At 48.6% G+C, this 27,580-nt stretch overlaps 2 protein-coding genes across 2 annotated transcripts; both read right to left on the bottom strand.

Annotated features, from left to right (window-relative positions):
• Positions 1-7,173: 7,173 nt before the first annotated feature.
• Syce1l (synaptonemal complex central element protein 1 like) lies at positions 7,174-11,605 on the bottom strand. The gene is made up of 8 exons (XM_071604442.1): positions 11,465-11,605; positions 11,200-11,271; positions 10,620-10,667; positions 10,301-10,355; positions 8,761-8,824; positions 7,827-7,896; positions 7,668-7,755; positions 7,174-7,564 (listed from the first exon to the last, which is right to left on the bottom strand). The coding sequence occupies exons 4-8, from the start codon at positions 10,345-10,347 to the stop codon at positions 7,411-7,413; spliced, it is 423 nt and encodes a 140-aa protein (XP_071460543.1). The 5' UTR covers positions 10,348-10,355; positions 10,620-10,667; positions 11,200-11,271; positions 11,465-11,605; the 3' UTR covers positions 7,174-7,410.
• A 2,270-nt stretch (positions 11,606-13,875) lies between these two features.
• Positions 13,876-26,392, bottom strand: Mon1b (MON1 homolog B, secretory trafficking associated). The gene is made up of 6 exons (XM_027933013.2): positions 26,070-26,392; positions 25,698-25,858; positions 23,391-23,729; positions 22,046-22,865; positions 21,763-21,910; positions 13,876-19,470 (listed from the first exon to the last, which is right to left on the bottom strand). The coding sequence occupies exons 2-6, from the start codon at positions 25,846-25,848 to the stop codon at positions 19,270-19,272; spliced, it is 1,659 nt and encodes a 552-aa protein (XP_027788814.1). The 5' UTR covers positions 25,849-25,858; positions 26,070-26,392; the 3' UTR covers positions 13,876-19,269.
• Positions 26,393-27,580: the final 1,188 nt, after the last annotated feature.

Genomic DNA, 27,580 nt, shown 5'->3' with positions numbered 1-27,580 from the left:
GTTACTACAAGAGGGGGAGTCATTTGAACTGATTGGTTTAAGCCAAAAGGGGTGTACGTGCTGAACTACATGGTTTCCCAACACATTATCAACCACCATAAACTACTGGGAGGGTCATCTGGCATCCCAGGTATTTCCTTGTCTCATGCTGATTGGTGGCTGCTAGGGGGTTGCTATGGATCCCCACCTAGCCTGACTGAGTCAGGGACACTTGGCACAGCAGATCTCTCCTGTTAATTTGTAGATAAACAACTTAGCAGGGTGGGTGTATGCCTAGGAGTGCTCTTGTGGGTCTTTCCAAGGACAAAGGTGATGTCCCTTCCTTGGACAGGCTTTGCTCTGAGGTAGAGGCTGGTTTTTCAACCCATCTCCCCAAGCCATGCTCCACCTCCTCACAGTTACCACTCAGTCAGTCCATTCAAACTAGGATGGACTGATTAGGTCACAGCTCCCGCAATGCAATCATTTTACCTCTGAGCATTTCTACAGCACCACAGGAGCTTTGGGGGGACATCTCACATCCGAATCATAACAATCACAGAACTGAAGAGCCACCAACTTACTCTGAATACTGAAAGGAATGATGTGGGTTTGTTAGAGAACACCAGCTTGAATGGTTTTACAGAACAGAGGCCACTAGTCACTTTTAGTGAATATTTTTTAGTTCTACCCTAGTAGAAACCATTTAAGGACTCTCAGGCTTAAAGAAAATTAAAACAGGGTAAAGGTCATTCCTCTATAAGCTGTAGCTCAAACACAAAATGTCAGCCCCAAAGGTATTCACAGGACTCTCCGAGGATAATGCAAGACACAGATCAACTGGACCTAGCTGGGGCTTTTTTGATCTTTTTCTGACTATAAATAAAACACAAAATCTTTCTGAAATTCAGTTTCCTAATTTATAAAAATGGGGAAATAACATGGTTATACATAGAATGAAAATAAATGAGAAGTAACATCACATCCAAGTCACACAATAAAACTCATTGTTTTATGCAACTATAATTGCACTTGAACTTAGAAGGCACTGTGAAATCTGCACGAGCCTCCTTTCCACTTCCCTTCCTCACTGAACTGCTCCCATCCAAGACTTCCTCTTTCTTAAATGTAGAAACATCCCACCTGGTGTTGTTATCTATTTAGAATTACTTCCATACTCTCCCATGGGGTGCCCACCCACAGCCAAGTGTTTAGGCCTCAGATTCAATATGACCTCTTTGGAGAACCTCCACGGCTACCCTAAACCAGGAGGGGACACCCATGGTCTCACTGCAAGTGCCCTGCAGTTCTCTGAAAAGCCTTTCCTAACATCATTACATTACTCCCTATGGGATTGTGTGTCCTGTAACTTTCTTCTCTTTTAGCTAAAAGTAGCTTCAGGGCTCAGACAGACCCTCGTGACTATTTCTAGTAAAGCCTAAAGCACTTGTTGACCATGGTAGGGGGTTGATAAGTGTTTATTAAAGACTATTTGAATGAATGAGTGCAACTCAGGAGCCAGACCCCTCATTCAGATAATGGAAGCCCAAGACGAGCCACACAGAGGATGTTTAGCTGAGATTGTACAGTTGACTGCCAAAGCCAACCCAGTAATGGAGATGGGCATAGTGGATATTTACTAGGCACTACTCTTGGGGTCAACTCCAAGGACAGGAGAGAAGGAGACGCAGAATGGAGCAGAGGGACCCCAGCGGACCTCATGGGGAGTTCTGAAGGTGGGATGACTGTAAGTTTCCCCAGCTCAGCCAAGAGGGCCAGGTCTTCACACCTTGTGGGTCACTGGGTATGGACTGCCCTAGAAAGAAGATTGTCACTGAGGGGATTCCTGAAGGGACTGACAGCTGACAACAGCTTGTCGGCAGTTGGAGGGATGATCTTCCATTCCCAAAGTGGGACCGGATGGACGAATATCTCGTGGGCTTCTGTTGATGGTAAGCATTTAGGCATGGATATTCTGTCAGGTGTCCTAGGGGGCTTGGCCTGTCATTGGGTTCTGCAGAAGAACCCCTCAAGTTCTCTTCCATACTGGCTGTTTGTGGCTTCAGCCAGGGATCCTAACAAGCACACACACACATCCATGGAGCCACTATTTTTTTGGCTTCTGGCTGGGTTACAATCCACAAGGGAGTGATCACTCAGAGCTGCAAGGGAACAGCGTTCAGAAGAGAGCACAACAATGATTGGGAAGAGCAACAGAACCGAGTTGAAATGGGTTGCTTACTAGCTGTTAGAACTTCAGCAACAGGCAAAACTTCCCAGTTCCCCTGTGGATGAGAGGACCACCCACCGTGCTGGCAAAATAGCTTGTGACACTGAGATATTTTCCATGCATGAATTTCATTGCTACCCCTCCCTCCCAACACCCATGCTCAGGCCTGGGCCTCCCTCCACTGTGCACACCTACTCCTGCACATCTGTCAGCCTCTCCCCACCTGTCAGGTAACCCCTGGTGATACAGCCATCCTATTGGATGAGGTTCCTGATTCTATGGTTGGAGGGTGTCCTTGGTGCCCAGGCCCTCATTTGTCCCTCTGGTTCACACGATCCATGACCATCTGTGCCAAGATGATTTTCAGTATGCCCATCTCTTTTGTTCAGACGACTTTCAGATCCTATGGCCTCAGTTCTTGTGACAAAGATTTCAAAATGTTTATTATTACTAGCATCCCCCATCTGAAAAAGCTTCACTTGTTAATATTCAACTCAAACAGTTTGCCTGAGTTTTATCAAATGCTCCAGGGAGGACCATGGCAGCAGGTGCACCATCTCTTAGTTCTGAATGCTAGAGTTCTACCAGTGTGTTTAAAGGTGTATGAACCTGGTTTAAAGGATAATAAGCATTCTTTGATAATGTCCCCTTAACCCTCTGCATCTCTTTCGTGGGAATATCTGCTTAATTTTCTACATGTTGTTGATCCTGCTCTTCAGCATCACATAAATTGTTTACATTTATCTCAAGATAGTGTTGGTTCCCACCTTTTTCAGAGTTCTCATAGACAGTCCTCCTCTCTCCCTAATAGCTGAAGGCTATAGTTTCTTTTGAGCATCCTTGAAGTATAGGAAGCATCGACTTTGGTGTCTGCCTTCACTGGTCACAACTGTGTTGAACCCATTAATTTTATTTGAAACTAGTGTTAAGCTAGTTGTTAATTTCTTTAAAACTAGTGTTATTTCTTTAAAAGAAATTTTTTTATTACCATACATGAAAATGCCAATTGCCCTTAGAAGAAAAACGCAAACACAAACAGAAGCAAAGCAAATATATTACATTCTAGAAAACATACAGTTGCTTGTCCAGGGCTTTATTTTAAAGGGGACATTAGAAGTTTAGAGATGTGTTTCAGGCATTTTTAATCAAAATAAAATTCAAAAACCAATAGTTGGCTGAAAATAAGGCTGTAGCTGAAAATCAAGGATTTTAAACCCCTATTTAGGCTTAAAATCTTGAAGGGGGAATAACATCCCCTCTGTGTGATTCATGTTATTGAATGAGCCACCTGGACCACATGGATCCCAAGTGACATTTGTCCTGCACTTTGGTGAGACATTCTTTTAAGCCACTGATTTAAAGATCCCATTTTGGCAAGTAACGTTAGATCCAGGGTACACACATAGATCGACTTCTCATTCCCATCAAATAAGAGACTGCGTAATTCCCTTTGTGAGGAGGGGAAGGAAAATGACCTCTTATTTTCCCTGATGACTTTACTGAGGTAATTTCTGGTTTACAGGTGAGACGGGTGGAGATTGGAGAACAAAATGCTTTGTTCTGGGCAGCACCTTTAGGGGTGAGGATTCCAGGCTTGAATCTTCAACTTCTGGCTTTCCCCACCCCCATCTTAAGAACAGATGTGAAAACTTGGAAGAATTGAGAAATTCATCAACTAGAAAATTTTACTGTACTCCTACCTGCATACCATCCCAAAAAGACTGGTCTGCTTTCTGAAGGTGATTAAGCTTCCTTATTTCCACAAAACTGCTATTGATTCTACTGTGCAGCCCGATTTGAGAATCAACGGTTTGTAGCAGAAGCACAGGCGTTCCCATGGTAGCTTTTCTGCAGATGGACAGCTCAAATGGGTGATTCTTCTCTGAGTCGGTCCCAAGGCTTCCATGTAAAGTGGCTATAAATTCCACCTCTCCCCTAATGGGAGGTGGTCCTGGATGGTTCTGGTGTATCTTTCAAGATACCTATTTATCCTGCTTATTGCTCAGTGTCTGAGCATCCCACTAAAGCCAGGGTCCCTTTCCCAGGAGACATCTACACCACTGACTCCCTTGTGGCTCTTATCTGACTGTGTCCAGTTTATTCCTCCCGAGATTGCCACGCTCTGGGAGAACCCTGACCGGAAGGAGTGAAGTTTGTCTCAGATACAACACAATGAGGGTGAAGACAAAATACTGAATAGGAAGAACAAGTCCCGGGAGGTCAAGGGTGCCGAGGGCAAGTCTGGAGGCAGCAGGAAGCTCAACCAGTGGATGAAGTGGAGAAAGCAGGGGAGAGAGGGCCTGTGGGGAGATGCCCTTAAGAAGGATCATCAGCCTATCTCTTAGGCTTTCCAAGAAGGATGTGGATTGGCTAGTTTCAAAGAAAACACGTGCAAAGCAGGGAACTTATTGATGTGGCTCTGGTGTTGACCCGTGGGTATTACTGTGGTCAGCTGGCTTTGGATGGGTAGGATGAGAAACAAGTGAGCTTTATTGCAAATGACCACATAGGAGAGGAATTTTTAAGTAGCTCAAAGGTGATGGGTACCACTGGGCTTCAAAAGACTTATGTCAGGCCTAAAAATGGATGCCTAAAATTTGTGAACACTGGTGTAGATCACTCTTTCTAGATAGGAGAGGAAAAAGAAGAAAAAACGAAACAGCAGCAGCAGCCCAGGTAAATGAAGTGACTTACCCAGGACTGGGGGACAAATACAAATTAGAAATAAAAGGCTTAATTCTCCCTGTTGGAAACAAGAGATTCCCCCATGCCTGCCTTTTCTTGGAGCAACTACTTTAGGAAACTTTCTTCTTTTTCAGTCTCTTTGAAATGCATATAACTCTTTGTAAAACTAAGAAGCCTCTTACCACCAGTGTGGGTCAGGAATGCCTTTGTCAAGGACCTGGGAACCATCTCATTGAAATATAATGGCAAAGAAGACAACAGGGTCTACCAGTCTCTGTGAGGGGTAAGAGCCTAACTTCAGCAGGTGCCTTGCTCCCCAACTGCCACTTGTATAGTACATTCTGTGCAGCGGGTATCACTCCAAAATTGCTTTATGTTTCAGATGTTAAGCAATTTGCCTGAGGTCACCAAGTCAGCCAACAGGAAAACCAGGATTTGAACTGAAGGTTGAAAGTGATAAAGCAGCAAAATATTGTTGAGAGCCACAGCCAAGTTGGGATGGCGCATGGCATTTTGCCAGGAGTGGTTAAGAGGTGATGCCAGCGAGCCATTAAGATGATAATTGCTGTGACTGGATTGAGTTGTATATGGACCCTGCAGTCCGGCAATAGGGCCGCTCCAGGAATAGGGCGGCTAGGGAATAGGGCGGCTCCTGCTGCCTCGGGCGGCAGCTACTTTGGAGTTCCCGTTGAGTTCTCCGGATTCCCATCGGAGCCCGGTGGAGGTTGAGAGAGTTCCTGGGAAGTGCGCATGGAGTGCTGGTGGAGTTCGGGCAATAAAGTAGTTCCTGTTTGAACCTACAAGTACCTCATGGCGGCTTGGTTATTTTGTGCCCAGCCAGACTGCAGCAGAATATCCCCCACTGTCCCCACATGTAGGACACAAAGACACTGATAAAGAAAATGCTTAAGTTCCCTGGAAGCTGGCCTAAAGCAGGCATGCAGTGTCTGTGGGGTGAGGGGCTTACAGCCCAGGTCTGGAGCCCCCTGGGGCTGGGTGTGATCAGTGGCTGCTATTACAGACCTGGGGCCTCACTTGTGGACTTGGGATAACAACAGCAACAGTGCTGGGATCCAACATTGATTGAAGCTAACTACAGCCTTGATTTTCCTCATCTCTGAATTAGGAATGACAAGAATAATGATGATTTATGAAATGATAAAATTTATAAAATGATGATTTATAAAATCTCTGTTCTAAGAGATATACACACCTTAGTCTTCCTCGTTGGTAGCTTAGAAATATCAACAATAAATGATATGAACCATTTAGTGACCACTTAAAGGACATAAGTGCCTGGTCTATGGGATTCATCCACACATCTCAGATTCACTCCCCTATGGATGGAGGGTAAGGAATCATATCGTAAGTGACAGCTAACATTTACTGAGGATTCGCAGTGCTACGGGTCCTCTTCTGAGAATGCTCTGTTCAACCAGAAGACGCCCAGCCTCCCTCCTGCCCTGCCACTCCCCAGTGATGTCTTCCTCCCCCCCAACACCTGATCTGCTCAGCCAGATGGCTCCTCAAACAAAGCGCAGTGCTGTCCCACCTCACAGACTGCTGAGACTTGCCTTCTGCCAGGCACGCCTTTCCCTGTGTGACTCACTCCCTGACTCCTGTCACCTCCCTACTCACACATCCTCTCTGGTGAGACATCCCTGTCCACCCTGGTTAAAGCCAGGGTCTTTGATGGTGCCTGGAACACAGCAGACAAGCAGCAAGTGCTTGTTTGATCCATGTTTAGTAAATGGGTAGCGACTGACACAAGGTGCCGTTTGGAATTGGGTCCCCAGGGTCAGCCTTCTAGCTGACATCTTTAACAGACCTAGGAATGAATGCAAAAGCCCTCTGGAGACCCACGAGATGGACACCCCATACGAGGATGCAGAGCTCGGAGTGTTTGAAGGTGGAAGGGGCAGCCTTGCTGCCCAACCCCAGAGTGGAGGGCAAGGGTGGTCTGAGGTCAGTGGGAAACAGTGGGGACAGCAGAGACCTTGGCAGGGAGGCAGGGGCATTTCTGGACCTCAGGAGACTCACAGGACCTGAGGACCTGGCCTGGGTCTTTAACACAATCCCTGTCATCCTTGTTAGCAGGTGAGGTCCCCCGAGGTTATCCTGTACCACTTGACACCCACTTATGCACTAATCTGCTCTGCAGGAGGGGTGGGTAGAGTCTGGCGCTGCCCCGGTGCTCTAGATGCCTGTGACCCCCAGGCTTGACCCCAGCTCCCATCCCCAGTGACCCCTGGAGTACAGACTGAGCCGTGGAGCCTGAGGACAATCTGAAATCACCACTTTTATTTTTTGGCAGGCCTTGAAGGAAGGTCGAGACAGGATGGAAGGGGTCTTACTGGCCTAGGGGGACATTGGGGCCAGCTCCACCTGCTGCTCCAAGTCCTCTTCGTTGTGGGTGGAAGGGAGCTGGTGGCCAGCCTGTGGGCAGTGGAGGTCAGGCTGAGGTTCCCGGTGTCCTGTGAGGCACCCCACATCCGCCGCCCCTGCCCACCCTGCTCTCACGCCCTCTCCAAGGGCCTCCAAGGACCCCACGGCTCCCCTCTACGGACTCCGCCTCTGCCTGCCTCCCCTGCTCCTACCTCTTCTCTGCGGACCTCAGGGACTTTGGCACTCCCGGTTTGTCCCTCGAATTTCTCAAACTCCGCCTTCAGCCTGCGGGGACAAGGCCGAGGAGCCGAGGGCGAAGAGTGAGAGTCAGGGGGGCGTTAGGAAGCCAGAGACGGGTCCAAAGACCCCGCAAGGGGCACCCACTCACCCAAGCTTCTCTGCAGGGGCGCCCTGAACTTCCCGGGCCGAGAGCAGCCGTTGCTCCACCTCCTGCAGCCTGGCCTGAAGCATGGTCCCTGTGGGTGGCAGGGCATCAGCGCTGCGCCCACTGCTGGGGTCCCCACTGCCCACCCAGCTGCAGGCTCACTCTCTGCCAGCAGCTGCTCCTTGCTGCGCTCTAGAATGCCAATCTCCTGGGCCAGTCGCTGCTCCAGCATCTGCGGGGACAGAGGAGACCTGTCACTCGTCTGTTCTTGGCTGCATCTCCCACTCTCTCCCTTTTGTGCTTCTGGCACAAAAGATCTGATGACCAGGCTGGGTCTTTAATAAGGTCCCTCTAATCCCTGTTGTCCAGACCCTTACCTACCCTAGGCCACTCACTCATACCCTTATTAACTCGACCTGCAGTTTCTGGGTGGCTGGAGACCTACTTCCCCCGAGGGCAGCCCTATGTCCCTGTGTATCTCTCATTTCTCCCCCAGCCACATTGTCCTCTATTCTGTTTGCTGTTCGTCAAACTTCTCAAATGTCCCAGGCAGAGTTCCGCCTCAGGGCTCTGCACCAGGCTTTCCTTCTGCCAGGAACACGCGCACCCACACAGTGCCGGGCTTCGTCCCTCACTCCCTTCAGTTCTGCGCTCAGATGGTCCTGCTCAGAGGCCTTCCCACTGGTACAGGACCTGTCCAACCTGCTTCCTTGGTAGGATTCTGGGTATGCTCCAACCAGCCAGTTTGGGGTGGCAAACATGGGTTCACCACAGCCTCTCTCTGCCTGGGTGCTGCCCAAAGCACCCATTAACACCTGGAGGAAGGCTTTCTCCAGGTTCCCATTTGCCACCGCCAGGTGAACTCTCTCTACGTGAGCAGGAGGGAAGCAGATCGGCAGGCTATGGCGACAATCCCCAGGGATGCTGGACGCGACGGTGGTGCGTGGTGAAAAGTGTCCAGATGTGAGGGGAAAGGTGAGCAGAGTCAGGGACTATCACATGGCATTGGGCCTGAGTAGGGGCGGGCGCTGGGCCAGTCCGCAGGGACACTGAAGCAAGGGGGGAGTGGCTTTGGTTGCAGGCAATCATGGCTTACATGGAACTCCCAGAGGTCCTTGTGCTGGTCCATCAGATCCTCCAGCTGCTCTTCCACATCCAACCTGAGGACGGAGACCCAGGAATGAGATCCCAGGCTAGGACCAACACCCAGCGTGGCCGGGTCTGGGGCTCTTCATGCCTAGGCCTTCAGACCACCGCCCCCTGCTCTCTCTGCTGCAGTCCCTTCGTGGGCTTTACCCTCCAGCCTTGGTTCCAATGTCTCCTCTTCCAATAAACATTTCCTGAGGCAAGTCCCACTCTCACTCCACCCAATGGCCCTCCAGACTCCAGGCTTTGGAGTTACCCCAGGTTTCTCTCTTTGTGATTCTGAAATCAGAGAGTTGTGGACAGGAATGTGCTCCTGCATCATGTGCTTCCTGAGAAAGACCACCTTCAGTCATATTCTCTGACTGAGCCCCTCTCTCCAGCAGGAGTGGGGGTGGGGCACCTCTTCACATTTACCCACTGCCTTGCTTCTGTGGAAAGTGACCCTTCATGGGCCTCTGTCAAGACCACCACTCTGCTCTGCCTGTTCCCAACAGAACTGAGCCTTCCCAAGAAACTTTATTAGGGGTGTGGTAATTTAGTAAAATGGATTATAAAATCCTGACTTGAAGCCTACATATTCTACTCCACTGTGATCCTGGACAAGTTTACTTATTCCTTTTTCCGGGTCTCACTTTCCCCATACATAAAAGGTGCTACTGGTGTATTGTGAGGATTAGGTAAATAAATGAACATAAACATTCACCAGACTGCATGTAGTGTGGTAAGCACACATGCATTAAGTACCTATTATCAAGTTTCTCTATGCAATTAAAGTCATGGTGTCTTGGGACATGGGACTTTTTTCATAGGACGGTGCTAAGTAAGATTCGAAGAGAAGAATGGATGAACAGTTAACTGGATGGATGAGTGGTTGTAGGAGAGATGGTGAGTGGAGGGATGATGGTTCAATGGAGAAATAATGGAAGGACTGTGGAAGGATGGATAGATCTTTGGATGGGTGGCTGGGGAAGAAATAAATGGCTAGATGAAGGGATAATGGGAAAGGTGTAGAGGGGATGAATGCATGGTTGGATGGATAGAAGAGGATTAGAGGGAGATTGAAGGTATGGCCACTGGACGCAATGCAGCTGGCTCTCTGGGTAGGTGAAGGGATGAATGAGTGAGCAGGGGCGGGGCAGACGGACAGGCAGGTGAAATGACGACTGGGGACCTAAAATGAGCAGATAGATAAATGAATGGATGGATGGAAGAGCTGGATGGGTCATAGGGAGAGACTAACAACAGTGGGTGGAATTTATTTGACAAAGAAGTTCATAACAATTTCTAAACTGTTCAATCACTCTTATTGACACCATTTAGAAAAATTAATGACCAGGGAAGTTTCGTCTGGATGCTGTACTATAGAAAGGGCCACGAGGGGTGTGGAGTCAAGATTCTCTCTCCTCACTCTTGCTCCCTCCTCCTCAGGGTGGAGAAGGAGTGGGGCAGAGCTGGGGTGGCCATGGGCAGAGCTGGGGTAGCCCTCTCACCTCGGCGCCTCAGTGTCCCACTCCTGGCAGTGCTGTCGGAGGATCATCACCGCCTCTGTGGAGAAAGGAACCAAGATGGCGCTGTGAGAGCTCCTGGGGGCCCAGGGTTGGAAAGAGGCAGGGGGCCCCACATCACGCTGGGCACCGGGAGGTACTGAGAAGACGCGGGTGTGTATTTCAAGTGAGGAGGCAAGCCAGGGAGGGATTTGAGCACAACAGGGACTTGGGTTTCAGTGGGAAGGACTCCTCTGGCTGCTCTGGGGACTGGGTTTCTGTGAAGTAGGGTTAGAAGAAGGAAAAGGAAGCAGCAGGTAAATACCTTGCTTTTTGCTCAAGACCTCCTCGATGTGCACCTTCTCTCCATTCACTGGAAAGCACAAGGACACTTTTAGTTCCTGGGGGACACATCTCATGTCCCCTTCATGTCAAGGGCAAAATCACATGGGAGTTATGGCATGGCCCCAGGAGAGGCAGGATATGTTCTTACTACCTCTGTACCCATCTCCCACGGGGAAATTCCTGACCCCGCTTCACCTCAGGGACCACATTCCCTGTAAGTGCCAAAGGAGTGGGCACCCTGAAGCCTGTACGGAGTTTACACTGAGGAGAGAGATGACCATAAAGAAGTCAGTGACCTGCCAGGTGGGAATAAATGCTTTGAAAAAAGGCAGATCAAACAGGAGAGTGAGAGGAACAGAAAGAGGGTGGGAATCTAATTTTAGACGATCCCATCAAGTTGGGCCTATTGGGCTGTTGGAGCTGAGAGCTGAAAGACGACGTCACACAGCAAGAGGCAGTCTGGACTGGGAGGGCTAAGAGCTTTGCCAGGGCCCTGAGCCATTGCAGGAACACCAGCAGTGGTCACAGGGTCTCTGGGCCCCTCTTTTGTCCCCACTTACAGGAGTCTAGTTCCTTACACAAGACCTCCCGGCGAGCTTGGGTCTCCCCTAGTTCCTCGTTGGCTTTCTTTGCTGGGCCAAAGGAAGAAAGAAAGAAGACTGTGTCAGGGCAGCCTCTGGCCTTGCTGTGCTACCACACACCATGACACGCTCATCTCCAAACAGCCCTGGAGGGGCCTGGCTTTTACAGATGTGGACCCGGAGGCATTCAACATCCAGGCCTCTCCTGCTGGCCCAGCTGGCCAGTCGAGTTTCCCAGGTTTACCTTGCTGAAGCTCATTGATCCGGTTAATCAGATCCCCAATCTGCGGCTCCAGGCTTCCCTCTAAAGAAAGGAAGAAGGATTGAGTGGGAAAAGACAGATGCCTGGCTGTGCAGGGCAGGAGCAGGGGGTGGTGCGTGCTGCCCCAGGGCCTCTGCTGCTATCAATCAACAGACATTTACTGAGCCTCTGCTGTGTGCTGGGACCTGTACAAGGCGCCTTGCAGGGTTTACATTCTGGATGGGGGAGAACAAAGACATTGAACAAAGACATATGAGCTTGGGTGGCAGTGGCTGCGGTGCAGGGAAGTAACCTGAGGAGAGGTGTTGAAGAATGACAGGGTAAAGCTGCTTCTTGAGATTTAAGTCCAAGTCAAGTGGGGTCTGTGCGGGGAGAGCATGGGGAGGAAACCGTTCCAGGCAGAGGGAACAAGCGCAAATGCCCTGCGGTAGGAGGGGGAGGCTTGTGTCCCAGGCAGCAGGGAGGGGCTGGTGTGGTGGAGTCTAGCCAGCAGGTGGAGAGGAGCAGGAGGAAGTGGGAGGGGAGGTCACTCAGGGCCCCTTGGGCCGTGGAGGCCATAGATGCCATCCTGAGTGAGGCAGGAGCCAGTGGAGGCTTCCTGGATGGCCCACCCTGGGAACAGCTAGGCAGAGCAGGTCAGCTTCTGCTAACCTGGACTCTGGTGCTGGCCTCCTGAGAAAGGAGGACAAGGCTTTCATGTTGTGGGTGGCAGCTGGCCAGCTCCCCGGTGACAGGGAGATCACTGTCCCTTTAGGAGTCACCTCTCACTTCTCAGTCCCTGTTTCAGTGCACTGTAGGGAGAAGTCCCATCCCTCTCTGGCTCCATGGTGGGTAAACTGGGTGGGTAGAGCTGGGCGTAAAGCTGCCCCACCCTTGGCAGGTCTCACTGCCAACCCAAGACAGTCTGGAGTTAATAAACTCAGCTTGGGTTTTCTGAGGTCACCAACTCCTCCACCTGTACCTTTCAGAGAGTGGGCCTCTTTGCAGTGCTATCACATCCCACAAGTCTCTGGGGGCTGAGGGGTCCTTTGTATTACTGGAGAAGGTCAGGTCATCTTCTTACAGTGTCAGTCTAGGCAGGGGTCCCAAGTTCTTCTGCAGGAGCCACAGGATGGGGGAGGGGCTCCCTTTTGTTTGGCGTAGACCAGTGGAGCTCAGCATCCAAAGCTGAGAATGGGCTGGGGCTCTAACCTCAGCCTCCCCAGCGCCAGCACTCTGCTCCAGCCCTGATGTGGGTACCTGCAAGGTGGCCCCAGGCCCTTTGCAACATGGCCACTTGCAGCTTGTACATCAAAGGGAAGACAAAGGAATATTTGCCTAGGAATGTATTTGTTTTCAAGTCTCTGTAAAGATACTTAACAACTTAAAAGCAGCTGTTGCTCGCCTGTGGACCAAGGAAATGGCTGACTGGTTTGTGTGTGTGTGTGTAAGCAGAGTAGATTTTCCATTCTCTTAGACTTCCTGAATTTTGGAGTGTAGGGCTGTCTTTTTGGTTCAAGGTTGTGAGTAAAGGGATCTGGGTTGGAAGCATGTTTATGATTCAAACCCAGCCCAAGGTTTAGACCCTAGACACAAGACCTTTTTGAAGTTTCTTCACGATTGCCAGCAAATCTCCCGTCTTCTTTGAAGACTTGTCCTGCCCTGTGGAGATGAAAACTAGAATTACAGGATCCAAGGAGAGACAGAAGGGGTGGAGGGAAGGTCCAGGCCCATCTGGAAGGGGAGGAAGGAAGTTCCTGTGGGCTCTGTGGACAGCCCTGGGTGGAAGCCTAGGCTAAGCCGACGGTCACATTTCCAGACAGAGCAGGTCCCCTGCAGTAGTACCCCTGTCTTTTGTCCCTGAAGTTCAAGGGTGTGCTAGCTGAAGCAGAATCTCTAATGGCCACTTTTCCCTTAATGAAACTCATGAATGAGAGCAGGGGGTGTTTGCTACTGCTGCTCTTCAATGTTATTCTGAAGGTCAACCAATGCAATCGGGCAGACAAGGATATGCATGGCTGCTAACATTAATAAAAATAACCACGGGATGTTATAAGCCTCTTGAGAACTAACACTACTAAAGGGGGATTCTCCCCCTCAAAAGCCCTATAATAAACAAAATAAAGGGAATCACCCCAGGCTTCCCTATCTTAATACTACTTCAAAGGAAATACAAAGGGCTGGTGAACATTGTAAATGACACCTTTGGAGACATTATCATCATTATCATTATCATGCAGACTGTGAGAAACTGCAGGAAAACCTGTTTTCTTCAACGAATAAACTGTGAAGGAGAAAATAAAGGATCAGGAAAACTCTATGTTGAAAACCTTATACTGAGGCAGGTATCCATCAACATTCAACAAATAGGCCTTATTCGGATCCCGACTGAAACAAAGGCACTTTTCACCATATATACTTCTGTATACATTTTAACATGGAGACTTTATTACTTTTAAAATTCAAACAACCACCACAAAACCCACAGGAAAATATTAGCACTTTCAAAACATCTTAAATTCTTTAAACCAATGAGAAAAGGTCAAGACCCAGTGACCATTTCTCCCCAAGGAAAATGAGGCAGAAATGCAGCCCATATACACGTACAGTAGCAAAAAAGTGAACGCAGAAATGCTTTCCCACAACAGCATCTGGCGAAATGCCCCTCTCCCTCAGACCCTAGGGGCCCCTACTCCTGTCCTCAGAGGTCATAACTGTTACAAGCCATTTAATTCATAATCAAACATAAACTCCATTTTCTGTGGAAATGGTAGTAAGTTTTACATGATTACACACATTTTGTATTTTTTCATTTGACAGTGTATACTGGTGATCTTATTTTTAGCGGCCACACAATGTTCCACTGCCTGGATATACCATAATTTAAGAGCAATCTCCTACTGATGGACTTCTAGGCTGTTTCCCTCCTTTTATTATTTACACACAGTGCCACAATGGCCACCCATATTGCTTTTCTTAGCTGCTGGAACAAAGTACCAAAAACCAGGCCTTCCCTCCTTGTCTGTCACCAGATACCATTCTCTCTGTGTAGATCTTTGTGCCCATATTTCCTTCCTTATTGAATTATAACACACCCTATCATCTCAAATAGTTGTATCTGCAAAGACCCTACATTCAAGGCCACATTTTGAGGTTCTGGTGGGTATAAAGCTCGGGAGGAGCTCAATTTTACCTAGTACACCATCCCTGTACATCCTTCTTTGTGTTTGTATTTGTGTGTATTTAACTAGATACCCCGAGAACATGATGCAGGGGCCACCTGTGGCAACAAAGGTTATGCTTAATATTTAAACTGGCTCATATTATGAAACTGCCCTCCACATTTTTGAGGCCCACAAAGGAACTTCCCCCTACTCTTACCTGCCAACTATAATTTTCAACCCCGTTCCTTTTTTGCCCATCTGATAGGGAGAAACGGTGTTTCATTTCACACCTTGCGATAATATCAAGAACTTCCTCATCTCCTTTGCATCAGAAATTCCACTCTGAGGAACATATCTTAAGGAAATAGTTAAGAATGATGGGCAAGGAGTTTATTGCTTCACTATTTGAAATCCTAAAATAAAGAAGTGACCTGAAGATTGCTTAGGAGATTAGTTAACTACAGCCTATTTGTAGGATGAAATTCTCTAGTGGTTTAAAAATCATATTGTAAATCAGAGTTTTGTAACCTGAGCTTATTTTGTTGAAGTGTTTGATGGCATCTCTACCTTCACCTTCTTTACATTCTTTGGTCTGGCCTGAAATCTTTTATAAATTAGTTTAATTGGGCATTTTAATTTGTAAACTACTTAAATAATGAACAAATGTAGAACATGGAATTAAAAGTCTCCTATCACCAAGAGCCTCTTCTCCAAGTCATCCCCTTCCCAGAAGTAAATGGCCAGCAATTTAGTGATAGTTCGACCGTTCAGTTCTTACTAGTAACATTCTAAGAAAGTTCTGCACCACAGAAATACGTGAAGTTAAAAATGGCACTCCCCCTCCTCTCCCTGGCCCTCCATCTCTCCGCCCAGATACAATCACACTGAGCTGGGAGTCCCCTCTTGAGACATTTTAATTATTAAAATATTCTTAATTTTTAGAAAGGAAACCAAAACTACTTTAAGTAACAAGGAGAAGTGTTTGTCAATGTTTTAAGATTTTGTGAACAAATTTCAAACAATTTCAAATGCACATGAGAACAAGGACGCCTTTGTGGACTCCAAGGTGCTCATGGCCCAGAGCTGACAGCTTCTTTCCTTGTGTTCAAGTATCTTCAAGCAAGCCGCAGGCGCCTTGACATTCATCCCCAGGCATAATTTTGAGACATTTTCTAGGATAACCCTAGTCCTAAAATCACACCCAAAAAGGTGAAAAATCATCATGGAATATCACATAATGCTCAGACACATATAATGTCCCCCAATTGTCCCGTCTTTCCTAGCTGGTTCTGGCAACTATTTCTGCAAAAGCTCACCTGTGTATTTCTTCCCTGCAATGTTCTAGTGCTAGACATGAGGCCAAGAGAAAGCGATATCCATCTTTTAAGGAATCTAACATCTTGTAAATGTTTAAAAGTTGCATGTGACACCAGGAAGCAGCCTGTGAAGTATGAATCCCCTTTGAAACATTTTATTTTGAAATAAATTTCACATGTAACAAAAGTTGTCACAACAGGCCACAGTGCTCCCATTTGCTCTTCTATCAGATTCCCCATTGTGAGTATTTCTGAACCACGAGTCGCAGTCATTTGGTCCATTACTCTTTAATATTCCAGTGTATGCTTCCTATATACACAGGACTCCACCAAGTAACCACAGTACGACCATCGAAATCTGGATGTTAATATTGATCCAGTATTAGTATATGAGCCTCAGATGCCATTCACTTTTCCCTCTTTCCCCCTTGTATTTTAGAATTACACAGTAATACCTACATTTTTTGAAAAGAAAAACGAAACAATAAATCACAGAAATGCCTCTGCTCTGAACCATCCCCAAATCCTAGTCCCCTGTCCAGAGCTACCAGGTGGGCTGTATGTTTTCTTCATTTCTTGTGTTTAACACACTAAAGGCGATACCTGACCATCTCCCTCTTCACTAGTGATGATGACTTCCTTTGGAGCTTACTGTCAATGAACAATGATCATGTCCATTTAGAAGTTATTTTTTCCGCTTCTTAAAAAATAACCCACCTACAGGCACCCCACAATGTACATGAACATACCGAGATTTAGCAATTGCTGTGATTACTTCTTGTATTTTGCCTCCATTAATGACATTCTGAAGACCACTCCTGGTTCATGCAGCTGTCCCCTCTCCTACGTCAACCTAGCATGGTGACTGAGATGATACTACACCCATGCTGCCAAACTGCCCCTAGCAAAACCTTTCTGGCCAGTTCTCCTCTTAGGCAAAAGAAAGCCTGTTATCTCCACAGAGTAATCAATGCCAGATATTATCCCTTCCTTTATAAAGCCAATTTGATGGGTTAGAAATGGTAACTTGATGATTTTCAATTTTCTCCATTGCTGATGAAGTTAATCATAACTTTAACTGAGGAATTTGAAAGGTTGATATTAAAAGTTTTTTAAAAAATCAGTGGCCTCTATACTAAAAGCCTAATAAATGGGATCTATTTGCATCTGTCTTATTTCTATCCTTTTTTTGAAAGCTGGATTAATCTAAGACAATTCTCTGTATTCAAATTATTTCATTATTCACATAATTAAAAAATCACTGAGCACCAACTATGTGCCAAGCATTGTTTCAGATGCTGGAAAACAGCAAGGACCAGTCTCAGTTCTCATGAGGCTCACATCCTAGGACAGATAATAGACAAGAAGATCATCATCATTTTGATGTCTGCATAGGTGAGTCTTGTAAGATGCAGTCTGATGTGCTTATTCATACAGAGGGGTGAAGGGTGTGCAGGAAGGGGAGTTAGAGATAGAGGAAAGCTGGAACCCAGACCTGTGAAGCAGAGTGACAGGTACTAAGGCGTTCATCATGCTCTTTTTCTTGACTTTGGTACATTCTGAACATTTCTTTAACAAAATCACTAGCAGCATCTTAGTACATTACTTAAGCCCTGGGAAGTTTTTTTTTTTTTTTTTTTTTCCCCTTTCCTTTTGGCTAGATTGCAATTTCCAAGAGTCCCCAGGCCATGCCACCTCCCTATCACTACTCTGGATGAGCTATTATGATTAACTCAAAGCCAATTTAAGAAAAGCTGTGGAAAAGCCACTCTCATTAGGAGATTTAAGAATTTTTGTAAAATGGGATCTAGGCTTGGTATGAAATAATGACACTGGAGAATACGCTAATTTTCTTGGGGGTGGCAACAGCTGGGTGATTTTTGCTAGAACATCCCTTCCCGGTTTTGTTTGAAGATACGCACACCGAATTACTTACTACAAAACACCTAAGCAACATGCTTAATAAAGTTGACAAGAGTTAATCTGGGTGAAGAGACTGTGCATGTTACTTAACGCCACGGTGTGAAACGGTTTTCTTTCAATAATAAAAGGTTTAAAATTTCATTTTTAAACTATCTACTGCTACCGCTATTCGTTACTGTCGAGGGTCCGAGCCCCTCCCTGCAGCCCTGGCCGCAGGTGCCCACCGTGGACCCTCACACTACCTCCAGCGGGCTCCTGCGCTTCGGGCTCTTCGCTCAGAGAACCCAGCTTCTCTGCCATTTTCCAACGCGGGGTTTGTTTGTGCACCTGGGTCAACGATAAGTTAAAAAAATAACACCCACGTGAGGGCGAAGGGCAGTTTGCTTGGGACCTGACACATTCACTCCATCGGTTGACCTGGGGTGGAGGAATGACGAGTATTTGCTTTGAGCAGGCGCAGGGTACCGGGCGCTCCTGATGGACAGTTAGCACGCATGCGCACCACTGTGAGGCAGTAACAGGTTCAACAGGAGCAGGACTAGGGCACTGGGGCGGTTAGGGAGGGAAGGAGGGAGGGTGGTGAGGACGGGAACCACACACAAACCAAGGAGGTCTCTATTCAGGATGCTTTTGTTGTGGCAGGTTGCCAAAGTCTGGGATAAATACGTTATGTGCCATAAGAGTTTGAATCCCGTTCTATTTGCAAAACTTCATTAAATAGCCTACGAGACAAAGTTATGTCCATTTCATAGAGAAGTACAACGAGCCTTAGACACCAAGGGCACCTCCTATGCAAAAAATTCCTGATCCTGGCCACTGTCTGAGACCAGGCACTACATGTCCTCTTTTTCAAGGAAGGCTACCTTCTCATTATTATTAGAAGCAGCCAGTGTAGACCCACGCAGCTTGCTTTCTGGTAGGGTACAAATGAACACAAATACATGAAGGGCAAAGGAGTATCCTTAGGGGCTTGGTTTTAAGCCTTTTACGTACAGTTTTTTTTTTTTTTGTTTTGTTTTTCCTCTCTTTAAAACACCCTTCAGGTCAGTTCCAGGTACAGGCTGACCCTGTATTCCCAGTTCTAGAGCTCCTTTGGACCACCCCAGAAATCCTGGCTGCCCTGGACACTCTGAACTGACAGTCCAATGAGGAGACAGATTTAGGAAGAGGTTTAAGGGGACCGCCCCTGACAGAGGCTGGAGGAGGTGAGGCTGGAAGTGATGAAGGGGCTGGAAGAGCAGCCTTTATCTCTGGCTGCTGTCACTCATCTCCCATTTGTGGGCAGGCCTTGGATCTTGCCTGCCTGCCTGGGGAGACAGGGACCAGCCAAAGACAACCGACCCACCCACACTTCCAGGTCAGAGACCCAAGATGGTCACTCCCAGCAGTCTGGGAGCACCACCATTCAGAGTCCAGTGAATAAGCCATTATGGGGAGCTTGGTCCGTAGAGGTGGCTGGGGGTGTGGAATACTTAGGTGGGTAACGAATGAAGAGCCGGTCCTCTTCTTTCCTCACCCAGCGCAGAAGTTTGGTCACTACCAAGATGGCACCTGCCTTTGTCACCAGGGGGCTGAGGCAGGTATAGAGCTCAAATTTGGAGGTCACCTGGGGGTTTGAAAGGAGACAGAATCAGAGGCTGCAGTTGGCCGTGGATAATCCTATCCACCAAAACCCAGCCCCAGGTTTATCTCCTGCAGCTTAGAAGATGTACCTGGCAACATTTCTACCTGGTACTCCCTGGACACTAGGCTAAGGCGGGTAACCTGATCTTACTATGTCATAGGTGGGTCAAGGGTTCTCAGTTGAGTCTAGGGGTCAGCTGGAACTAGAGGCTTTAACAGGGATGCTGGCTGTTGGTGGGTGTGTGTGTGTGTGTGAGAGTGTGTGTGTGTGTTTGTCTCGGGGAGTATGTGGTTTATTCTCTGGCACTTGATTTGCTTATCTGTGGGCTGGAGATAATATTAACAACCGTGCTTAATACTCGATGAGCAATTATTATACAGTTCCACACTGCTGTATTTTCATCATTTAAGACCTGGGCATGATATAAAGAGGAACTCACTCTAATCTGCACAATAGCCTGAGATCTGATCCCACCACATCACTAGCACCTTTTCTGTGTCATTTTCACCACTCTTGCGTGGCTCCATCTGTCCCATGTCCCAATCACCTTGGCCTTTCCTTGCAGGAAAACACAGGCAGGCCCAGCCCCACCGCAAAGAACTGGAAGAATGCTCTCGCTCTGCTAGGTGTGCTCTTCCTCCAGATACCACATGGCTTGCTACTTCTTTCCACTTGAAGGCCATCTCCTCAGCAGACCTCCCCTGACCACCTGACTTTAAATACTGGGCCTCCCCTATCTTGGTTTTTAAATGCCAATCTCCATTAAAATGTACAAAAGTTCACTTTAATCTTGGAAAAATGGATGAGTCCAGGCCTGGTGCAGAGTCAAGTAAGCAGTGCTCACAGTAGACAAGACACGGCAGGAGACACAGGCATCAGCCTAGCTAAATCAGGGGTCCCACTGGCTAAATCAGACAATTTTAGCACCAAAATAAATGCTAGGAAAACAGATTAGCCACTGAAAATTAAAGAAAAACTCATGAGACCATATTGATATAAAATTAAAAATTCAATGAGTGGAACAAAGAAAAATTTTTCTTTATCCTAGAAAGGGTGGTGGGGTTAGAAAAGGCACCATTGGACAAACACTAGACTAATGACTACTGCAAAGCAGAATCATTAGCAGATATTAAAATTAGTGGTAAAATTATGATGAAAAAGAAGACACTGGCATGAATGCCACAGATATTTACTAATTACAGAGGGGAAAATATTAACTTTATCATGTAGAAATGTGGCAGACTAGGTAATCAAAGTCAATATCAACAAAAACAGGGACAAACTGGCATCCTAATCCCTTAAGACAATGCAGAAAAGGGCACATCACATCTGTGGTATTCTTACTCAAAAAGTTTGGAGTCAACTTACTCATGATAAAAAACCCAAGTTGAGGGACATTTTACAAGCTATATTTCTTCAAAAGTGTTAAGGTCATGAGGCAGAAAAGACTGAGAACAGTTCTAGAATGTGACCAGAGAAACATAATAAACAGGTTCAACATGTGATCCTAGACTGGATTCTAGACCAGTCAAAGGACGTCAGTGGGAGACTTGGTAGAATCTGAATCAAGTCTGTTGATCAACTGTTATTCAACCAATGTTAACTTCCTGCTTTTGATAAGTTACTGTGGCTTTATTAGATGTTAATCTTTGGTGACTTTATGTTAATCTTTGGTTTCTTTATGTTAAGTCTTTGTATTATTTTTGCCAACTTCAACTTCCAACTATGTCTAAAATTACTTGAAAATGAAACTTAAAAAAAATTGAAAATTAAAATCCTCTGCCTAAAACAATGCCTAATACACAACAGATTTGCAATAAATTATTTAACAAATGTCAGAGCCAGGGGGACATGCCATTTCCAATGGGGTTCCCTTGACTGACCTCCCAGAAGGGCTGACCTTTAACAAATCCACAAGAAGTGAGGCAGGAGCCCAGAGAAGGAAACCCAGATAGAGGGCACAGCATGGGACTGAGGTGTGCTGAGGACTCAAGAAATCAAAACTGTAGTGGTGGAAAGTGGGGACTCAGGGGCTCAGTAATGGTTAATGGGGTCTCCTGCAAGTCAGGATACTGGACTGGTTGCTAATGGGGGACAAGAAGAAGAACAGTGGGGCTAACATGGGATTGCACACAGTGGTAAATCCTTCTGCAGTTTGGAGATGTGTGTGATGGTGGGGACAGTGTTATAGACAGAGGCAGAGCCCAGGAAAAGGTCTAGTGCAGTGGAGGGCAAGGAGCCTTCAAGTGGGACATTAGCTCACTCACAACTCACCCAGGCCAGCAGCGTCTCCTTCTCAGCCACGTGGTAAATGAGGCGCAGGGGTCGGGAGGTGCTGTGCAGGCGGGCATGCAGGCGGTGGTACAGGTCTGACAGCCGCTGCCGCTCCTCCTCTCTGCTGTATGGGGCCTCGAGCTCTGGGCTGCCATGGGGGAGGGAGGTGGAGGGCAAGGTGAGTGGAGGGCCTTCTTGGCTGGCCCATCTCCTCTCTTAGGTTGACCATCCTTGTTGGACAAACTGTCCCACCCGGCCAACCACCCACAGGGTCACGGCCCACCTGGTAAACTGGGGCAGCTGGCGGTGGTGGTCAGGGATGTCCAGTGGCTTATAAAGGAAGTGCCGGAGACCAGGTGCCCCCACAGCCTGCACACTGTAGGCAGGGGCATTGGCTGCTGGGGCATTAGAGAGGCTGGCAGGTTCCCCAAGGGCACGCAGGGCACCGAGGGCCCGCATTCCATCTTCCACCAGGCGCCGGCAGGCAGCCATGGCATGGAAGGCTTCACGGTGGGTGCCGAGCAGCAGCAGGCAGACGGGCATGGCATCCAGTCGGGCCACATAGGCATAGAAGAAACCATCGGGGTTAAAGCGGGGCAGGCATACAGGTGCCCAGGCCTCACCTGCCGCAAAGGCTGGTGCACCCACCCAGTCAAGCAGCAACTGCAGGTCTGCAGGGTCCAGTCGGCACTCAGCCAGCACATTACGCTCCTGGGCAGCTGTTATCAGCCGGCCCCCAACTGCCAGCACTGACAGTGCCAGCCCGGGTGCTGTGCAGCGCCTCAGCAGGGCACCCAGGGCTTCCCGCAATGGGCGGGCAAGGGGCACGCAGCGCACGGCCCCTAGCAGCAGGGCACCCGGGTCCCGTTCCACACTGTCCAAAAGCCGGTCCAGAGTCCGCTCCGAGCCAGCCAGCAGGCGGCGGAGGTCGTAGTTCTGCTTGTGTGCGAAGATGCGGGCCACGCTTGCTCGTGTCAGAGTGCTCACGATCTGGGCGTGCACAGCCAGGAGCTCCCTCCGCAGCTGCGCTGCTGACTGAGGAGTCCTGGACACAGCCACCAGCAGCAGTGGGCCCTGCTGTAGGAACACCAGCTTGTGGTCCTCTGGGGAAGGGAAGGGGCAGGGCGAGGGGTAGAGCTGTATCAGGAGTGACTGGGAGTGGGGCGGAGCTCTTTTGCCCCCTCACCCCAGCACACAACACCAGGCCCAAGTCCCCACCACTGCTCTGCAGACACCTGCTAGGACAAGTATGAGCTGGGAAAATTGGACCTTTGTAGAAATGTGATGGGATGTCAAGGGATGAGTAGGTTAGAACACAGCACCAAGTGGGTGGTGGGAGATGAAATGGAGCAAGAAGCCTCATGAAGGCAGGACACCCAACCTCAGTCCCCACAGCCATGCCCTCAGGCAACAAGAGGGTATTCCTGAATCACTCAGAGCCCAGCGTATCAGTCACTCAGAAGCCAGCAGGCCGGAGAGATGGACCTCTGACAGCCAGACCCTGCCGGTCTGGACAGAGCCTCAGGTAGGCAGAGACAGATCTACCCAGGGCTGGTCAGACAGACTCCAGCCAGCCAGCTACATTCCCAGTGGCTGCCTCTCATCCTGCTTCCCACCCCCTCGCTCACCAGCGTAGATGGCGCGGATGGAATCTCCAGCACTCTGCACGAAGGACACAAGGGCTGTCATCACGCCCATTGTAGCCGACAGCGCCTCCACACTTCCGTACCGTGAGTAGATGGGCTTGCCAGCCTCACTCAACACAAACACATGCTTCCGCTGGCTGCGCCAGTCCTCGTCACTGGGGTCCCCGCCACTGGGGTCCCCGCCACTGGAGTCACTCTCCGGGCCATGAATGGGACTACTGTCCGAGGCTGCAGTACTCCAGTGCTCACTGGTACTTGATGGGGCCTCTGACTGGGGCAGTTGTGACAGGAGGCTGGGTGACTGGTCCTCGGCCTTGGATCCTGAAAGGAAGCCCCTGGTGGGTCATCTGCTTGTGGACTCCAACTAACTCAGGTTCCCAAAAACCCACTGAATCCTCACCAGTCCCAGTCCCACAGCAGCCCCTGAATGCAAAGACCTCTGAGTATCTCCCTTGCTGCCCTTCCCCTGCTCAATGACTCCCAGAGATCGGATCTCCCTAATGATGTCTTCCAGCACTGAGGTTCCAGTGATCCCCCACAACTGGAATAACCTAATATGCTGTCACTGTCACTGGCCCCTCTATGCCCCTGCAGACCAATTACTCTTCTTTCAACAACCACCATTCTCAAGTCTTCTGAGCACCCCACTGTCTCTGAATGTTTATTAATATTCTCATTTTACACGATCCCCCATTAATTCCTATGAACCTTTATTTTATTTTCTTGGTATCTACTCATCCTTCAACGGCCACCATTACCATCCATAATACCTATGCTCCCTACCGTCTAACTCCCCTAGCCTGCTGACTGATGTCCGCTGATCCCTAACGACCCCTGTCAACTTTCCTGATCAACCATTTACAGTCCCAGTAATATTCATTAATTCTTCTGGTGGTTAGTTGCCATTAATACCCACTAATCCCCATTCCCTCCTGTTTAATTCCATTGAGATCCACTAACAGCCCAATTATACCACAGTATCATCCCTAACACCTTTAATGGCTGCCCCCGACCCACAATTTGTTTTACTCCATGTCTACTCCCTGCATTCCACTAAAGACCATGGTTAACCTCCAATAACATATAGGACTTTCATGACCTCCTCTGCCCTTCCCCATGCCCATCATTTACATTCACAAAATACCACAATCACTGTTTCCCTGCCACACCCACTGATTCTCATTGACGTCTACTAATTCACCCAATGATAGTCACTATTGTCCAGTTGCAACTACGTCTCTGCATTTTTTTCTGTAAAATCCAGTGAACTTATATCCTTTCAGTAACATATGCCAGTACTCCCCAAACTCCAAATACCAACTACTCCCTCCCAATAACTGCCATTACCTACCAATAATTTCTAAGTCTTAAACAGCCTCACATTTTTTTCTCAGTGATGTCTGCTATTTCTTCCTAAAGACTCTATTAACATCAACTAATTACAAGGTGATCTATGAGCAAAGATTCCTCAATGACTACTATTGATTCCCCAAAGATACCTTTACACATCCACTAACATCTGTTTTCAAAATATTCCCCCTATTGATCCCAATTTTCCACATAATTTCACTGACTCCCCCTTCCCTACTAATAACCACTATTACTTGATGTCATTGATTCTTTAAAGACTTCCCTCAACAACCTTCTATTGGTCCTTCAATGACATAAATACTCTTGAGTACCCATAGACACTCATTAATCCCTTTCGCACCCCAGTGACTTAACACCCTACCTCCCCCAATCTTTAGCTTCTAAATAGTCCTTCCTTTGACCCTGTTGACTTTCTTTTACAAATTCATTGGCCAAAACACCCTAAAGTCCCAAGACCCTCTTGGACCACAACTGTACTGTTCTTGAATCCTCAATGACATAAAATACATTTAGCACACTAAATACATTCTGATTTCCCCTGAACTGAGAAGTTTCTCAGGTTAAGGGCCTTCCAATGCTAAAATGGAGAAATTGCTGGACAAACTGGGACAGTCCCTCATCATACCCCAAATTTCTCTCATCCTTCCTTGATCTCCCATAAGAGGATGCATCTGCCCCAGCCCACAGGATTGCACTCAGTGAATGTCAGCTGATACCCACTAACTTCCTTGTTATTTCTCGATGAGTCAAATTACACCAGTGAGCCAACTGTGCCCTCCTACTGAACAGGTTATGGTTCAGGCTACTTTCCTGAGTCCCAAGACTCCTCACTGGTCTCCAAAAGATCCTCCCTTCCCCTGTCCAACAATGACAATCCCTTGGGAGTCCTCCCAAGACCCCAGCGAGGGGAGGGCACACCTGTTTCCTCCAGGTCCCCGTCGTCTCCGGGATCGGGCACAGCCGTGTGAATCCCTCCACTATCTCCAGTCTCTTCACTGGGGAACGGCAGGTCCTCCAAGCCTTCCTCGGCCCCGGGGGATGGGGCAGCACTGTCCCCTCCGGCCTCCATCTGCACATCCCTGGAGGGGAGGGGAATCAAGGGTGACAGGCAGCAAAGGAAACTTAGAATCTTTTACAGAGCCAGGCCCCCTGCACACATCCCTAGCACTTGTTTCCCGTGTTTCCAACAGGATGAGACAGACATTCAAACCAAGACCAAATACTTGCACCCTCCAACACTTTCCATAGAGGGAGACTGCTGGGCGGTAGGAAACAAAGATGCGTAAACACCTGTTTCAACCCTGAATCTCCCCCGCCGGACACCGACACTTCCTGGAGCAGCAGCAGGAGCAGCAGCAGCAGCATCACACTTCCGGGTGCTGCTGAGGGTTCGCCACACTTCCGGAAGCCACGCCTCACGGAAGACGCTTCCGATTGCAGAACTTCATTCTTTCCTCGTGGGGCCTCTTTCTCGCCGCCGATTAGCGTTCCCTCACCGTTCAGATAGCGCGCGTCTCCCGGATCTACGTCGGACCTGGTCGGGAACCCAGTGAGCCCCTTTCGGACTCCTTCCCACTAACCCGGCGGAAGCGGCAAGTGGGGCAAGAGCTGCCCACTTGTCAAACTGGTGGCTGCTGACGTAAGGGGCACGGCTTGAGCTTAACCAATCGTGGAGCACAGAGGGCGGGACTGCCTTCCTTGTGGCCCAATCGAAAAGAGTTCTTTCTCTCCCTTCCGCCCGGTTCGGGTGGTACCTTCACAAGAACTGTGTTGACTGGCGTTTGTACTCGCCTATCCCTTGACTGACGTCTCTGAACCTAACAGGAGGCTCCTGCAGGTTTCTCTCTTTACTCGTATTTTGCATCCTAAGACCCAATCCACGGTATCCATTAGGATACAGTGCCGGACCAACCAACGTGTTCTCTCAGAATCCAGGAAACTTCAATTTCTGTCCTTCCAGAGAGGGAGTGGCAGGGCATGGATGCTTGATGGGCATTCGCCGCTTCTAATCGGAGTGCCGCGCGCAGTCGGATCAGCCTTTAGGACTCGGACCCTAAAGTATCTCTATAATTAGCCAGTCCAGGGCTTCAGCGGCCTCCGTCTGCAATTCACAAACATTCTCGCGGTTCCAGAGAATGGGGTTGCGAAAGCAAAGCGCAGGACTTGTTCAGACCCGCAAAAGTGGGTGCTTACCACACAGGTGAAGGCAGGAGCCGCACGCGGAGCCAACCAGATTAGGCGCCCAGACCTAAAGGGGGCGTTTTGTGGGCGTGGCCTCAAGGGGCGTCTGCCTCCTCGTTGGCTGGGGACCGTGCCGCGCCGGTCTCTACGCGCCTCCATTGGCCGGCTGGACGGGGGCGGTGCCTCGGATGGGGCCCGCCCCTAGAGAATCCACACTAGTTTAGAGGAGACCGAGGTGGGATGCGACTTCATCCTGGGAATTACCAGGAGTCGCATCCTGAAGACTGCGGGGGACCTAGGCGTCCAGGACAAGACGAACCAATTCAAAAATTGTCGGTGTTTGCATTTTGAGGGTGGATGCGGACGCGCCTGCTTTAGGCGTGTGTCTCGCTTGCTCTGGGTCTCTCTGTCTCTCCCTGGGACACCCCGTGCCGCTTCTCTGGGTGACTCTTTAATCCGTATCTCTGCATCTCTTTGTCGCCCGCCAAATTACTAGCTTTTGTTTTCTGGCGTCCCCCTAGCCAGGTGAGTGGCACCCAACCCTGAGCTCCACGAAACGAAGCCCCCAGCTCCATCTTCCCGCAGGATTCCCTCCCAGGAGGGCCTTCCAGGAAGAATCC

The sequence above is a fragment of the Marmota flaviventris genome, chromosome 18 (assembly GCF_047511675.1).
Source record: "Marmota flaviventris isolate mMarFla1 chromosome 18, mMarFla1.hap1, whole genome shotgun sequence".
NCBI lineage: Eukaryota > Metazoa > Chordata > Mammalia > Rodentia > Sciuridae > Marmota > Marmota flaviventris.
Note: the sequence above shows the minus strand (reverse complement) of the source record. Positions and strands in the feature narration are given on the sequence as shown.